General features: G+C 47.4%; 4 protein-coding genes across 6 annotated transcripts; 3 read left to right on the top strand and 1 right to left on the bottom strand.

The window, feature by feature from the left end:
• The first annotated feature begins 1,748 nt into the window (after positions 1 to 1,748).
• Positions 1,749 to 3,240, top strand: LOC100843465 (formin-like protein 5). 2 transcript variants are annotated; one of them, XM_010234095.3, is made up of 4 exons: positions 1,749 to 2,169; positions 2,282 to 2,318; positions 2,618 to 2,685; positions 2,868 to 3,240. In XM_010234095.3, exons 1-4 carry the CDS (start codon positions 1,885 to 1,887, stop codon positions 2,871 to 2,873), a joined length of 396 nt encoding a protein of 131 aa, XP_010232397.1. In that variant the 5' UTR covers positions 1,749 to 1,884; the 3' UTR covers positions 2,874 to 3,240. The 2 variants fall into 2 exon arrangements, with proteins under 2 accessions (XP_010232397.1, XP_003569922.1); XM_003569874.4 differs by having other exon boundaries at positions 1,801 to 2,169; positions 2,618 to 2,701.
• Positions 3,241 to 3,399: 159 nt separating this feature from the next.
• Positions 3,400 to 5,476, bottom strand: LOC100843163. Its single transcript, XM_003569873.4, has 2 exons — positions 5,131 to 5,476; positions 3,400 to 4,096 (listed from the first exon to the last, which is right to left on the bottom strand). The coding sequence occupies exons 1-2, from the start codon at positions 5,331 to 5,333 to the stop codon at positions 3,739 to 3,741; spliced, it is 561 nt and encodes a 186-aa protein (XP_003569921.1). The 5' UTR covers positions 5,334 to 5,476; the 3' UTR covers positions 3,400 to 3,738.
• Positions 5,477 to 6,452: 976 nt separating this feature from the next.
• Positions 6,453 to 9,926, top strand: LOC100842343. 2 transcript variants are annotated; one of them, XM_014899723.2, is made up of 4 exons: positions 6,453 to 7,085; positions 8,753 to 8,925; positions 9,127 to 9,145; positions 9,647 to 9,926. In XM_014899723.2, the coding sequence occupies exons 1-2, from the start codon at positions 6,520 to 6,522 to the stop codon at positions 8,922 to 8,924; spliced, it is 738 nt and encodes a 245-aa protein (XP_014755209.1). In that variant the 5' UTR covers positions 6,453 to 6,519; the 3' UTR covers position 8,925; positions 9,127 to 9,145; positions 9,647 to 9,926. The 2 variants fall into 2 exon arrangements, with proteins under 2 accessions (XP_014755209.1, XP_003569918.1); XM_003569870.4 differs by lacking the exon at positions 9,127 to 9,145 and having other exon boundaries at positions 6,454 to 7,085.
• A 2,930-nt stretch (positions 9,927 to 12,856) lies between these two features.
• On the top strand, positions 12,857 to 14,142 carry LOC100841739 (protein LURP-one-related 5). Its single transcript, XM_010234093.3, has one exon. The coding sequence runs from the start codon at positions 13,171 to 13,173 to the stop codon at positions 13,861 to 13,863; it is 693 nt and encodes a 230-aa protein (XP_010232395.1). The 5' UTR covers positions 12,857 to 13,170; the 3' UTR covers positions 13,864 to 14,142.
• The last annotated feature ends 2,144 nt before the right edge of the window (positions 14,143 to 16,286 follow it).

Here is a 16,286-nt window from a genome sequence, read left to right as displayed (position 1 = left end):
GGTATGCTACGACTTCGTGAAATTTGAGGCCCTGCTTGGCCACTCTGGCAGGCGCATAACGTGGAGAGGCGCTATGCTACATAGATTTTTTTTACAGCACTATGCTACGGAGCTTAACGTCTAGCGGTTGGGTGCTATGCGAAAGAGTTGGATTTGTGAAATATTTTCGTGACGAGTTCGTTTTGTGAAAATAGTTTCGCTTCGAGTCTGTTTTTTCGAAATCGACTGGCAGCGTGGTGTTGTGGGCCTACCTTCTTTTGCTGACAATCTTTGCGACACCTCCGCAGCATTCATTTACATTTACATCACTCTTCTCTCGACTTGATATTGCATGGCATCAAGACACATTGCTTTGGCAGCCAGAACGTTGAGTCGTTGAGATTGATGACGATTTTTTTGGCATAGTTGCATCACAAATCATATTATTGGAGTATTTTCAGATTCGTACGAAGAAAGGATAACCATCGCCGGACAAGATGGTTTAATTTTTGGATCCGTCTGAGCCACAATTGTTTTCCCTTAAATGAACCCTACAACATTACAAAACTATCTGTATAGTTGGTTTCCATATGCAAATGATTAATATCATTAAGTCACCAAGGATAACGGACATGAGTGTTGCAACATTTTCTACATACACGTGTGTGTAGACAAAGTTGCAACACTTAACATGGGACGGAGGAGTACATCATATGTGACGTAAAGAAACTAATTTCAAGCCATTTTATCTTAAATTAAAAATGGGCCGCTTAATTTTGTTGATTGCACTCAAACAGATATATGTGGTTCAATTCAACAATTGTTCGGACCATTTTACCTCAGGATAGGATGCTCATGGAAGATGCATCTATGAGATGGTCATATCCACCGGGAACAATGCCTTTGCCAAAAACTATTGCTCAAGTTATCAAATTATGAACAGATCATTATGATCATGCATGGGATCACCATTCAAATGGAGGGTGCGGTTGAATTTTCTTCAAGGGCATTCAATGAAAATTGCATATATCTGGACATCAATGTTGATCATACAGGACCATATGTGGATTCCATATGTGTCGGCATCATGGATCCTACACATTGTAGACCTAATTTAATTTCACCCAAATGCATACCATAGCGGCTCCTTATTGTAATTAGGACATGGAAATTCACCAAATATTGTGTATATTTTGTTGTTTCGTATAGTTATGTTACTATCACCGCAACACACATCAATTGAGTTGAGTGTTCCTTCGTATACGCACGGATATCACCGATATTATCACCGCAACACACATCAATTGAGTGTTCCTTCGTATACCTGTGGATATCACCTGGCAATGCTACATAGAAAACTAGGAATATACACGGCTTACAATTTTTGCCAGTCATAAAATACCTTGGACCCCTTGTAGGGGACTTACTCACGACGGTTATGCTGATTCCACTTTTGATGATGTCAATTGCCTGGCATTAGGGGGAGATATCAAGTAAGATCAAAGAATGCCACGAATAAACTAGAATTTCGCATGTATTCAGTTCTCTGATCCACATACTAGAGAATATGAACTTTGTGTTTATAAAATTATAAAATTGTAACACACATCAAATAATCTGTCATGACGTCTATTGACTATAAAATGTGTCGCTAAATCCTGTATCCCCCCACTGCAAATGTGACAGAAAAGTGATGATACATAATAATACCACTCAACTCCCAAATGTAAGGCCATCTATATTTTTTCTTTATTAGATTAAAAAACTCACAGAAAGAAACTTTAGTGTGAATTCCGTTCAAATTTTACAGAGATAAGAGGGGGACGAACGGGAAGAGAAGAAAACGAAACAACGCTCCCCCACCCCTCTGCCCCATCATTCTAGAATTGCAGGACTCCAACTTCCATGGCTTCCCTTCTCCGCCCCGCCTCGTCATGCTCATCCCACCACTCCTTTCGCCTCTCCTCCTCCCCGCTCCCTTCGACCACACCCTCCTTCCCTTCCAGGCGGAGCCAGGCACCTCCCGCCCCACTCACGTCCCCCGTCCCTCCTTCCAGGCGGCCCCGGGTCGCCGCCGCGCCCGCGGCAGCCTACGGAGGCGACCTGCTGAGGCCCGTCGACACGCAGACATTCCTCATCGCCGCCGCCGTCGTATCCGCGGTCTCGCTCTCCCTGCTCCTCGGCCTCAAGGTCGCCGCGCGTTGCCATCTCTTCTTCTTCTTCTTCTTCTTCTTCTTCTTTCGTGCCGATAAGCGACGAGTGGCTGTTGCGAGCCGTGATTTGGTTTCTTTCTCGTTTGCAGGGGGACCCTGTGGCGTGCGACAGGTGCGCTGGAAATGGTACTCATCATCATCTCTCTCTCTCTCTTCTCTGATGATCAGGTTCCAGAAATTAGTCTGCTCATGCATTGCTCAACTGTGCTAAAACGTTTGCACCCATCCATTACTGATGGATGGGGAACACCATCGTCACTCTCCATTCGTGCCAATTACCAAATGAGAATAGCTCATAAATACAGAACATATGCCTGGTTTACACCATTCGGCTAAATGCAAACTCTTTGACATCTATCCATAGTTACTTGCTTCACCATTCTGTACATGCATACTGTGCTAAATATTCTTTCCATTGTCCCTAGGAGGCACAAAGTGTGTCTTTTGCAGTGATGGAAAAATGAAGGCGGAAAACGGAGTAGTCGAATGCCGGGTATGCAAAGGAGCAGGTTGCGTTCTTCACTTATTTCATACTCCACGAAACAAAGTGGGACTATCTGTTTATAGATCACTAGATGCCAGTACTGAATTACAAACTCCACAAAACAGTTGTTGTTTACTTCATTTTCCCCGCCATCTTTTCTCACATTGTACGATGATGTATTTCTCACGCAGGGCTGATCCTCTGCAAGAAGTGTGCAGGTTCTGGCTACTCTAGGCGCTTGTAGCCGCAGCCACGGAACATCGTGTGCTTTTGTCAAGGGTGGGGGACAAGTTGCAAAGGTTACATGTGAAACTGAGCGCTGTATAGATAAATGGAGAAATCTTTTGTCACCAAATTGTTCAGATAGAGATGAATGGAGATGGTGTGTTAGAATCTGCAGAGTTGTATGGTACGTTTCTTCTTGTCCATGGAAGTATACCCAAGACTGACCAGTGGAGTAGGGATCACTCCATTCTTCCGGTGAACTTTCCTGCTAGTTAGAGATGAGATACAGCTTGCAGCTCTTAAATTTTTCTAGTACATGAAAGCGTCCCTTCTCGCCCAGCTTAATTTTCTCGCTCCATTCCCCCGTGGCAGATCTACCCCTTTTCTTTAGCGCATAGTGACAGATCTAATCCGTCTAGGAATATGCTCAAGTCGAAGGCACTAGGTAGAATCCGCTGGTGGACAAGTTAAATGGCCAAAGCACAAGTAAGAGAATGATAAAAAAGAAAAACACTGTTCCCTTCGCTCAAATAGATCATGTGATTTGCAAGAAAGCTAGTACAGGTGGGTACAAAGACGGCAAAGCCTCTATAATGTGGTCTTCAGTAAAACAAAACATGCACAGCCCATCTCATTATTGATGCAGAAGTACGGAAATTTGAAAACAGTACTATACAGAATGCCCCTACAACTACAAGCCGAACGCTTCAGATAAAATCCGTTGCACAACAAAGTGTTCAACAGGGAAACCAAATAAGGAACTAAGGAGCCTAGATATGCATTGAGACAGCTCCCAGGCTTCAGTACCCAAAAGGCATCAGATATGACCACAACTTGTTACACGTCTGTGATCTGGCTCCCGAAATTTGAGTAGTCATTCTCATTGGCCTTCTTAGAACTACCGTCCTCGGTATGCCTCTCTGTAGGTTGCCTAGGCAGTCGTCTCGGCTCTCCATCATCAATGGAAGGAAAACCAAAAGATTTGAAGAAATCATTGGTGATCCGCTCAGCTTCCTCCATAAAGCTACCAATGCTCCCGGAGAAGCCTTTCTCAATAGCTTCTATGTCGCTGCGAAGTCCTGGAAATGCAAAGGGTTCTTTTGCTGGGAACCCAAGAGAGTGTGAAGCACCTGTCATTTCATCTGTGACATCTTCTTCAGTGTTCTCAGTTTTTGATTCCACCAGTTCAGAGGGCCTAAGGGGGAATATTGTTGGTTAATTTGGACAAAGCTAGTAGGAAGAAAGCAACTGACCTTTCCATAACACATCAATAAGCAAAATACTAAAGCGCAAAAATATCCAACCTATTGGGCACAATGCATTCACTTCAAGATGAGCATATACTAAGTATCCCAACCTATTGGGATTCATTCACCAATCAAATTGATAGTCATCTGAAAGGAAGTTAGAAAAATATGGATGTGAAGTTCCAAGGCTTCCCACATACTCCTTCCGTCCCATATTAAGTGACTCAAATTTGCCCAAATATGGATGTATCTATGTCTAAAAAGCGTCTAGATAGATGTAATAGAAAGTCACTTAATATGAAATGGAGGGAGTACTATATACTATTTCCAATGATAATATGCTGTCTCTTTAACAGTATGGACTATAGAGGCATTGTTTGGTTCCTCTTGACACTGTGCAGAACAAAAAGAGACAGGCGACAAAAACTCTGGAACCCTTAAAATTGTATGGCTTACCGTTTACCCTTCATGCTTTGCAATCGTCTGTGACGTATGAACATGCCCCTGAATACACCCCCGCGCTAAGTGTATCAAGAGTACATAATTATCACACAATTTTCCTGTCACATTGGTAGGCATCAAAGCTGCCAATTAACAGCTACTCCCTCCGTTCCATAAAGATTGGCACGGATTTGAATTAGCTCTAGTTCAAATTCGTGCCGATCTTTTATGGAACGGAGGGAGTAAGTAGGGATCGGAGGGAGTACATCAGAAGATGTCAGAAGTAGGAAACTAGGGATTACTGATGGCAAATATATATAATTGAAAACGTGCTAAAATTTCACTACAAGTCTAAAACAATCGGTATATCAGGCTACCAAAGCAACTGCGCCTGCCTCACGCAAATCAATTCTAGGAGGCGCGGCGACACCTCAAACATGGCCGCAAGGCACTATTACCAACATAATAACATGCACATGGGCGATCCTTCCAGGAGAAATCGAACGGATGGAAGGGGAAAAAGTGCGAGACGGGAGTGTACCTGCCGATGCAGTCGCGGAGGAGCTGCTCGGTTTTCTCGCACTTGCGGACGAAGCGGCCGGGCTCCACCTCCTCCGTGCGGCAGCGGGACTGCACCACCCGGCGCGTGCCGAGGTGCGCCCCCTCGCCGCCGCGGCCGGGGATGTCGCCGAGCCCCCGGTCACCGTCGCCCTCGCCTTCTTCGTCGTGCCAACGCCAACCCATGGTGCGGGACGATATTGGGGATCTGAGTTGAGGGAGGGGATTTGGCCGGATTTCTGGTCGCGGGTTTGGGTTTTGCCTTGGACTTGGAGAGCAATCCGGTGGGGTGCGCTGCTTCCGGAAGGTTGTGGAAAGTCGAAGACTGAACAACCTCCGCGTGTCAACTGTCAAGTTATTCAAGTGTCCCAAAAATTGTCAATTACTCTTTTTTCGCTCTTTCTACTTTCACCGTCTCATATCAAATGTCTTTCTATTACATGTATCTAGACGTCTTTTAGCCGCTTTTTTATTACATGTATCTAGACGTCTTTTAGCTATAGATACATCCATATTTTTAGGACACTTGATATGGGACGGAGAAATTAAGTTTTTTTTATCGTATATTTCATGAGTATTGATTTTTCCATTAGGCAAAACCATTTGTGCTATTGTTGCAAAAGAAAAGTCTTGAAACCTGTATACTCCAACCTGAATTTTCTTGTGTTCCTATAAGAGTAAAATACACCACTAGTGCATGAACTCGGAAAAAATAAGCACTTTAGTCCACGAACTCAAAAAACGCACACTTAAACCCCTAAACTGGGATTACCGTGTCACTTTAGTCAAAAACGGTTCGGCGAGTCTTAAACACGCCACGTGACCGCCATGTCGGCTTCGGCGACCTCTTCACTGGCGTGCTCTGGTCAAAATTGAGCGTTGTGGATTTGATAGCAACCTTAGGTGAGACGGCGGCGGCGGCATGGTGATTTTGCAAAAAAAATCCTAAGAAAATCGAGTAGCAGCCCGCGGTCCTGGCCGAGGCCGGCATGGCGGCCACATGACATGTTTAAGCCTCGCCAAATTGTTTTTGGACTAAAGTGACACAGTTGTCCCAGTTTACGGGTTTAAGTGTGCGTTTTCCGAATTCGTGGACTAAAGTGTTCATTTTTACCCAGTTCATGAACTAATGCTGTATTTCACTCTTCCTGTAATAACTACACTTAATTTTTAAAATCCACGGAGCATGTAATCAAATAACTTCGACAGATGGATAATTTCGCAAAGAGTAAGCTTTAAGTGGCCGAATTTTATCAAATCTCCGTGTCCCGACATGTCATCCGCATCCGAGGTCTTCTTTAAAAAACAAGCGCATAAAATTCCCCATTCCTTGCAAACCCTTAAACCCCTCTGTCCACCTCGCCGTACCAGGATGCTCCGCCGCGCCGCCCCCTCCGCCGCCACTGCGCTCCTTCGCCGTGCACTCTCCTCCTCGCGGCCACGCTCTCCTGCCGCGGCTACCGCAGTCGCTTCTTCCTCGGCCGTGAACTCCATCCTGCTCCGTTCCCTCAAGGAGCACTACCTCGAGGTCTCCAAAATGACGCCCCCACCCAAGATCAGCCCGCCCAAGCCCTACACCATCGTCAAGGGCGCCCTGGACCAGCCGTCGGGACCCGTGCTCCACCGCGGTTACGGCGAGACCGGAGAAGAGATCTCCATTTCCGTCGCCAGGCTCGCCAACATTATGCCCCCTGGCGCCGACTCCGACTTCGACTCCGACGGCGGAAGCGGAGGCGGGGCCAGCGAGTCAATCAGCCAGCTCTTCCTCCACGTCGACATCTCCAGACCAGAGAGCAGCAAGTCCCTGCAGTTCCTTTGCGGACTGTACCCGGACGCCGTGGGGATCCATTCCGTCTGCCTTCGATCGAAGACCGCTGCGTCTGGGGCGGTGGCGGCGGCGACGAAGGGCGGTGGCGAGTACCAGGGGCGCATCTTCCAGTGAGTTATTTCTCACGAATGCTTGCGATGTTCTGTGATTTTGTTAAATAGAGGAGCCTGTCTAGAGTCGGCGCTGTAGTTTTCAAGTAATCTGATTTACTGCTAATAAAACTTGATTAGTAGGTGATTAGCTCGAATGCTTTTGGTGTGCAACGCTCAAGTGAAATTCCAGAGAAGTCGGAATTGTGATTTTACTAATTTAGATGGCAGAGCTACTGTTATAGCCTTATAGGTATACATGTACTGTTTACATACTCTAGTATGATTCTGGCAGAGAATTGAATTAAGCGGATTTGCTACTTGTGAGCTAGTTCTGAAGTATGAAGGGCTAATCTCTAATATGATACTTCTTCCGTCCAACAAAATATGTCTCAAGTTTGTCAAATTTGGATGTACTCCCTCTGATCCTAAATTCTTGGCTCAAATTTGCCCAAATATGGACGTATCTATTCTTAAAAAGCGTCTAGATACATGTAATATTTCGACAACAATTTAGGATCGGAGGGAGTATCTAGACATGACTTAGTGTATAGATGCATTCAAATTTGGTCAAAGTTAAGATATCCTTTGTTGGACAGAGGGAGTAGTAGTGTTTTATCATGAAGAATGGAACATAATGATGGTAGGTAGGCAATTCAGGTGCCAGGGGGCAATTGGAATTTTTACAAGGTACTATGATGCAGAACATCTGGCAAGTGGTATGAGGAGATATTCGGGCTATATATTATTGCCTGTTTGTTTGTCTGACATAAAATCTTTAACAGTACTTTTGCTAGCAGAGTTCTTTGTTAGTTGTTGCCAATGGGGTTTGGAAACACGGATTTTGCGTGTTAAAGGAAGTTTCAGGGATACCAATGTGCTCAGAACTTGATGCTCACACCGGCATGTTCTTTCATTGCCAAGCCCATTTTTCATTCAGTATTAACTAATCACCATATATCTAGACAACTTTACATGTTGAACTAAAGAAAATAAATCTATTTGTTAACAAACGGTAATTTGCTAGAGATGGTTAGATACTGCGATAAAAAATCTTCTCCTGTGGCCATGTAATAGTGACTGGATGGCTGTTCAGATAGGGTGATTTCCATGACAATGTTACATGATGGTAGACTTGGTTAAGTTACTGTTAAGGAAATAGTGAATTAGATGAATGTACGTGCTTGCTTGGTTCTGTTGTGCCGCGTGTAATGCTGGAAAGATTCAAATTATGATATTAAGATCCTGAACAGTGTTCTCCAGTGATACAATCACATCCGGAAAAGCCTTTCTTGTAACATTTGATTGTTTGTGAATTTTCCCTTGTATGTAAAGCAGTATAAGCCATGTGATTGTTTATGAATGAAACTAAGGCGCAACCGTTCACGAAGAGAGACATGTGTGCAAACGGCTCAGCCATTAGATCTGCGTGGGGCTGCAGAGGCTCACGCCTGACTCAGATCCAATGGCTGGGGGACGTTTGCATGTCCCTCCATGCGAAGCCGCAAACAACCTCACCACAGATTTCCCAATTGTTTATTGCCTGTTGATTCACCAATTCTTGTTTGTATAGGTGCTGGGACTGGTTAGTATATTAGAAACACATGATAATACTAATAACATGTGCTCTGAGTATTGACTTGCTAGTTTTATTTATAATATATGGAAATTTTCTTCTGAATTGACAGAGAGTTGGATGAGAAAGTGCGAGATGCATTCCATCTTTACATTGAGGCCCGTGGCATAAATGAGAAGCTCTTCCCTTTTCTACAAGCATGGCTTTATGTGAAGGATCACCGCAACCTGGTACGCTGGTTCAAGAGTGTGGGTACAGTCATCAGTGAGCCAAAGTCCGAGTAAGGTGCATTGCTATTTTCCTCTATGAATCACATGTTACATCTCGTCATGTACATCCTTATTGTTATTGGTAGGTACTCTCTTGTTTCCAGTTTGTTGGTAAGCAAACAAAAATCCTGTAATCCGAAACGTAGATCATGCTGATAATGTTTCATTGGTTTTCTGCCGTTGTGCACTGGCTTCCCTGGGTTCCCCTCTCAAGCAGCACGTCTCTCGGGAAACAGGTAAGTTAATTGTGTGTGTGTGTGTGGGGGGGGGGGGGGGGGGGGGGGGGGGAAGAGCCTGCGGCCGTTGCTATTTGCACAAGCTGGTGATGAATCCACATTAAAAGCATGTTCGAGGGCCTGTGGACACTGCATGCGAGATCTGTGAACATGATTAAGTAGGATTAAACGCTTAAACGGGCACCTTACGCAGTTCCAGCTCTACCTTGGTCATTGTGTTTTTTTCTTTACCGCCCAACAAACTGGAAAGTAGGGAGTATCATTTAAGTCCATATAAATGATTATTGTTATCACTGTAAAACTGTGTCCAGTATTAAAAGGCGGCGTGTGTTTTTGTCCACTATTGACTGTTCGAAGGTAATTATGGTAATTACGCTGTAGGTTGACAAAGGATAGTAGTATGAGTACTGTCACACTACTACAAGTACAACGAGCACTTTTTTTTATATGCACTAAATACTGTAGTAAGTGGAGATCTGACTCCATTTTTATACTTTTCAGATGTTAGCAACCCCTTGCTCAAGGTCATCCATGAGGCTATTGCGGAAAGTTCTTGCCTGTTTGAGAGAAAACCCAGAGGATCGAGGGTAGTGCTAGCATAAAATGACTGTAGTACAAGATAGTGTCATCAGGTTCAAAAAAAGAAGATGGTGTCATCAACAAATATACATTGTCCTATATTTAGTTTTTATTGTCCCTATTGGGGGACTGGAGGACGATTTCCACTGGGGGACTTGGTATTTTGGGTGCTAATTGCATGAGCTGTCATTAGTCCTTGTGATTCGCTGCCCTATCTTGCCGATGTGGTTGTCAGATTCTCAATCATTCCACGACCGCGCGCCAGCTCACTTGTGCATTACAAATCATGTATCGTCGGGGAAAGACGCACGTGTTCGCTTAAGATGGACATTTTCTTGCTTTGCCCTAGCATTTTGCGTGTAGGATCAACGGATCTTGATGCTGGAATGCTAAGTCTTCCGGAAAAGGACATCAGTGTATAATTCATGCGCCTGTCTTGCTGGATGCTCGGGACTCTAAACTGGGAGCACAGGAACACGGGGGGCTGTAAACTAGCGAACAGCTGCGAGCCTGGGATGCAGAGATGACGAAACGACTAACAGTCTACATGCAGTTCTGGAAACACCTTGGCGATGGTTTAAACTAGAACAACCCTGAATTTATGCTCATTTTCATAAGGTCTGCTGCTTGCATCCCACACCATTCTCTGCTTCCAGAAGGTTCGTTTCTGTACCTTATTTCAGACAATCAACTCGACGCCTAATTAAAAGTCCCAAAGGGTGACACCAATAGATCGATTGTATGGAGAATCAGACCGGCCACTATCCAAGTTGCTCCTGCCTGCCATCCGCGTGCTTCTTTTAAGTACACGCCAAGGCAAAACAAATATCATGTCCGGAAGTAAATTTATCTGGAAGACAAGCTAGGACTGCAAGCAAGCACAGATCACACAAGCCCTTAACATGATCTGGTCACTTTTCTCCCCAAACAGTATGGATTCAGAGACATGCTTAGCTTGGGACCTCACTGGCTTGACCATGCTGCCGCGACAATGACCCATAAAATTGACCAGGGACAGCCTGGCATCGATATCGACTGCCACATAAGTCGAAACACGTGGAGTTGGTTCTTGAGTATATTGATAGCCCGGCCTACTGCCGTGTGCTATATAATCAGTCGTAGGCCCTAGGCTGCCCCCGGGATGGGGGCACAAGTGGCAAGCAAGGCGACCGACCGTGGACTTCGGGAGCACGGGCGTACCACGTCGGGCCCTCAAGGCCCCAGGATTCGCACGCCCTGCTCCGTGTCCTTGGCGCCAGCGTCTCGATCGGCACCGACGTGGCGGCATGGCACGTACGGTACGGGGCGCCGGAGATGGCGAAGCGTGCGTGCGTGCTCTACGTTCATGTTCGCGGCCGGGGATGGGGATCGAGGTGTGCCGTGCCGTGACGCGAAAGAGGGGATGATTCGGCGACGCGGTAAAAGAAATCTTGACATGATGGTAGTAGTAGTAGAGTATCACGGATACGTGTGCAAGGCGCTGGTTTTTGGTGATGGCCTAAATTATTTTTCTTCAAGTCTGGTTAATTTGCGGCGGTTAATTACTGGTTGAATTAAGCTTGAGCAACATCAGTACGCTGGCCGGGACATCACTGCGCCGTGAGAAGATGTCATTCCCGCGCTAGCTTGGAAACCCGATGGACTAAGACATCGAAGCTGCGCCTTCGCCTGCCGTGGACAGAAGGAGATGGTTTTGCCTGTGCTGTAAACCTAATAAAACGACAAGCGAGGCATTGTGCCCAATCGATGTGCAGGATTAGTTGTAATCCCTCCGTGCGAAGACTTGTCACGAAATCCGCGCCGGAGATGTGCAGGATCAGTTGTACGTTACAGCTCTCTAGCGAACCATGAAACGTCAACTCGATGGGGCGGGGGGCGTTTGTTTTATGTCCACCGCACCAATTTGCACCACAGGCAAACGCCCCTGCAGACAGAGTTTTACGCGTCATCACGTGCGTAGCGTACTCCATTGCTCAACACTGTTGCTGCGATCCGCGGAAACAATCCGCGCCAGCCGCGTAAAGGGAGCACGCGTAGTCCCCGCCATATGTGCGTCGCCCCCTAGCTATAAATATCCGACAATACGTTGTATAGTTATGATGGAACGCCTACCATGTTTGCTACTACGGCAAAATGGCAAGTCATGTTTCTGTCCGACCCATGCGTGCCTTTGCTGTGAGTTGCCGAGGTGCCAAGCCGTCGGCGCGCCTCGGCCACCACGGTATGGGAATTGGTCTGGGAGGGATTTTGGCCGTATCCGACTGGCTGCGCCGCCGCATGGAGCCGCGTTGCACCTCGTACGCCTGCCCATGTTCACTGTTTGCACCTCGTATACGTTTTGTCCATGTTCAATGGTTGCACCGCGCACCATTTTGTTAACTAGACGTCTTGAGTAGTTGAGTGCAACTGTACCTAGCTGCAGCCTCAAGCCGCATCAGGGCAGGCTACAGATCGATCCACCTATTCGAACCCAAATGGTGGAATTAATACTGCTAGTCAGTTTTTGAGGTAGCAAGAGCATCCTCAACAGGTTATGCATGTGGTTGTCTATATGTCATTTAAACAACCCAAGTGTAAGGTAAGGCGTGAACTGAGTTTATAATCAGCCCACCCAGGTTCAAGTCCTAAATTTGACGTGGCTGTCATATTTTCTTGGGTGGCAGCAAAGCTTGCGCCGCCGTCCTCGACGTTCCACGTCCGTGCCATCTCTCGGCGGCCGGTGTGACCTCCTCGCTGCCACCTCCTTGCAACGGCCCGCGCCATCCTCGCCCTCGACCTCCTCGATGCGACCTCCCAACGTGTCGCCATGCAGCTTCTCCCAGCCCGCGCTGCCGCGACCTCCTCCCCAAACCGCCGCGACCCCCTCCGGCACGGCTGTCCTCCTCCTAGCCCGCGCCGCCGCCGCTACCCTCATCCGCGCAGCCGCTCTACTCTCAGCTCTCTTCGTTGGCTTTTTGTCAAATTATGTTTTTGTCCTGACCTTATCGATACTCCATCTCAATACTCCAGACATCCAGATTGGAGTATTATGGAGTATCAGTTAATCTAAGCTTTTAGATTAAAAAATAGACGGTTAATATTAATTCTGAGGTACTCGAAAGAAGTTCTATTATTATGTTGATCTCATTTGTTTGACCAGTCGGTACGTAGTAGGACGTAGGAAGCCCTATGTGGACCAAGTGCAGGCATCTCAGAAAGGCGAAGGCGTTGCGAGCTGCGACATCAACAGTCCGATCCGGCCCACGGCTATCGAAATCTGCACCGACCGCTTTCTCGCTTCATCTCTACTGAAAATTCTCCACACCTCGGCAACGCAGACCACAGTTCTACCTATATATATCGTGGACCTCGAGCTGTTCATCCTTAGCACAGAAAGCAAGCAAGCAACCAGAGCTTCGAGCACAAGCCCACGACCCACGCAGGCAGGCCAGGGCAGACAGGCAGCAATGGTGATCGTGGGCGAGGAGTACTGCCACCTGAAGGAGGAGCAGCTGTTCACGGTCCGCAAGACCTCCCACTTCTCCCCCGGCGACGGCTTCGCGGCCTACGACCACCGCACGGGCGGCCTCGCCTTCCGCGCCGACACCTACGGCCGGGGCCACGGCGGGGGCGCCGCCTCGGCGGGCGAGCTCGCGCTGCTCGGCCCCGCCGGCGAGCCCCTCCTCACCGCGCGCCGCCGCCGCCCGTCCCTGCACCAGCGCTGGGAGGGCTTCCTGGGCGCCCGCGCCGAGGGCCAGAAGCCCCTCTTCTCCGCCCGGAGGTCCTCCATCCTCGGCGGCGCCGCGCGCGGCGCCGTCGTCGAGGTCCTCCCTTCCTCCGCCGAGCTCCGCGTGGAGGGCTCCTTCGCGCGGCGCTGCTGCCGCGTGGTGGCCAAGGGCGAGGACGGCGGCGAGGACACGGTGGTGGCAGAGATCAGGAGGAAGGTGGACGAGACGGCGCGGGTGGTGATGGGCCGGGACGTGTTCGTGCTGAGGGTGAGCCCTGGCTTCGACGCGGCCTTCGCCATGGGGATCGTCCTCGTGCTCGACCAGATCGCCGGGGACGAGGCCGATGGCGGCGCCGGAGCCGGAGAGGATACGGATACCCTCCACGTACGCCAGGATTTGGTCACCGGATCCGCTGTCCGTTGCTTGGTTTAGCTGTGTATAGAGTTGGTGAACTTCTTTGCGTTTTTCTCGGCAATGCATGATCGATGCGTGCTCAGTTGATCGATCTCTGGCTCTGGAGATCTTGTTTTTGTAACTACAGTAGTACTGTAATAATCAGTTTAGCGGAAAACCTCTGCCGAAATCTGCATCGCTGCAGAAATTGTATGGGATCGGCCGGCAGCTGCTTCTGTTCTTGTTCAGCAAATTTGGTGTTCGTGTTCACAGGTTCCTGCTCTGTGCCCTGTTTTTCAACAATTTGGACTTTGTTTTCGTTTGTACGCTTAGGTAATCTACCTCGGTTGTTTTACTCGAAAGAAGAAGAAACCAATCCTCGGTCTCCGAGTCAACAATGTGGAAACATTATGTGGTGCTGTGGAGCTAGTGAAGTGAAGCTACCGTATGCAAAGTGCAAGTTGCCTCCAATTAAATCGGAGTACCCAAATAATGGAGATACTCTCTTGATTTTTTTACTCCAATAATGGAGATATTCTTCTGTGGCAGAGATCACAAACGGATGTATGGACACCAGTACATGTGTGTGTAGACTGCACAGTGCACGCAGAGGAACGATGTTTCCTTCGTTCCGTGATACAGTCTGGGATGTAGAAATATCACTTCTCTATTTTCCCGGACGTAAATAATGAGATGCATAAGTGCTACCGATTAACATAGTAATCCAGCAATAAACCAAGGAGAGCGAAATAAATCTGCGAGCGTTCACTGAAAGAGGAGATAAGGCCCGGGAGCAGAGAGGATCTTGGGCTCTTGGCATGGGGTCATGGAGAATAGTCTTCAGCAGAGGAGCAACTACTACTCGATATGGAATGCGCTGTTTGTTTATGCACAAGATACGCGTGCCCGTTCTCTTTTCTGTGCCTTTCCTACGTGAGCATCAGCACAGTTGCATAGTTGCATGCTCTCCTCTATTATAATGTTCGCTCGTTTTTTTAGTATATTTCCTTCTCAGCTTGATCCGTATAGGAAAATAATAGCAATGCCTTTTGTATAAATTATGGACCCTCCTGTCACGTTGATGGACATATATATATATGCTCCCCCACAGGAAAGATACGGCGATCTCCCTTTTGCGCTAAACAGCACATAATGGAGAGAAAAATACGCGCTCTTTTTCGCCCCATCCAGCAGGGGGTACGTGCATGCTGAATCAAAGCGCCACACACGAACTCCTACCACTCTTTTTTTAGCTTAGCTTAGCTAGTCTCCACCAGCCGCACCGCGGACAATGATCGATCCGTGTTGTTTTCGTGCCGTTCCGTTCCGTTCCGTCCGTCGGTCGGTCATTATCGGTTGGTGGCCCGCTGTGCACACAGGAGGTTCATGCAGATCGGATGTTTGAAACCGACCGTCCACTGCCGAGGGGATAGGGTCGGCACCCCCCGCGCGCCAGTGTTCTACAGCACCGGGGCCCCGGCCGGCCGGCACACGCCGCGAATGGTGTGTGATGTGATCGGTCAGGCTACGAGAGGAGCTAGTACTAGAACAGGCCAATTTATCTCGCATAATTTGATTTGCTGGTTTGACCTTACTAAACAAAGAAAGAGTATGCTTCCTTCGTCCATTCGTCCATCGTGAATAGGACTCCCTCCGTACAAATTCTTGCCCGATCGGAGGGAGTAAGCGGCTAGCTTTGTTGTTGGAGCTGGGGCAGTGGTTACCAGTGCGTAGACAGCGCCTAAAGGAATACTCTGTAGAGTACGTACAATGTGTTAGTTTCTTTAGAGGTGCCTGCTATACTTTCGATTCTCTTTTTCCCAGGAACTTTTGATTGCGCACAATGGGTTTGTTGTGATAAAGGTGTCTGCTATACGTAAACTAAATTAAGAGAGCTAAATACATAAACAATACGGAGTACTAAGGCAACATGCGCATGAAGATCGATCGTACGGCTTTTGTTCCACGTGCTTGGTTCTTTAATTCGAATCGGGGAATATCAACACAAGATCTCTAAAATTTCCGTGTTCCCCGCACACAGTCTTGGTGTCTTTCATCTTTCTCGTCCTAAAGAGACTATTTCCTCTCGTGAGGCAAGCATTAGCAGTGTGTAGACAGGGCATATGTAGAGCCCATCGACTGTACTATAGTCTATACGTACGTGTGGATTTTTGGGTGAGTCCTTATGATTCTCTATTCCTCCGGGTACCCTTGAGTAAGGCAATTCCCACGTGTTTCTGTATAAATTTCCTACTCCGTATGTAACTTTAGAATTTCATTAATATATATTTTCATTAATTTGTCCTGTCTAAAATTTTGCAAGTACTGGTGAGCATCTATATAAACAGATTTTCTTGAAATTCAAAATGTGCTGTTTTGGATTTTGTTTTACCGGGGTCCATGGATCTCGGTATCAAAATGCAAGGAAATGTAAAAACCATATATGGCTGTCACAGGCTTAG

This window comes from Brachypodium distachyon, chromosome 2 (genome assembly GCF_000005505.3).
Source record: "Brachypodium distachyon strain Bd21 chromosome 2, Brachypodium_distachyon_v3.0, whole genome shotgun sequence".
NCBI lineage: Eukaryota > Viridiplantae > Streptophyta > Magnoliopsida > Poales > Poaceae > Brachypodium > Brachypodium distachyon.
This window is presented reverse-complemented; position numbering and strand designations above follow the sequence as displayed.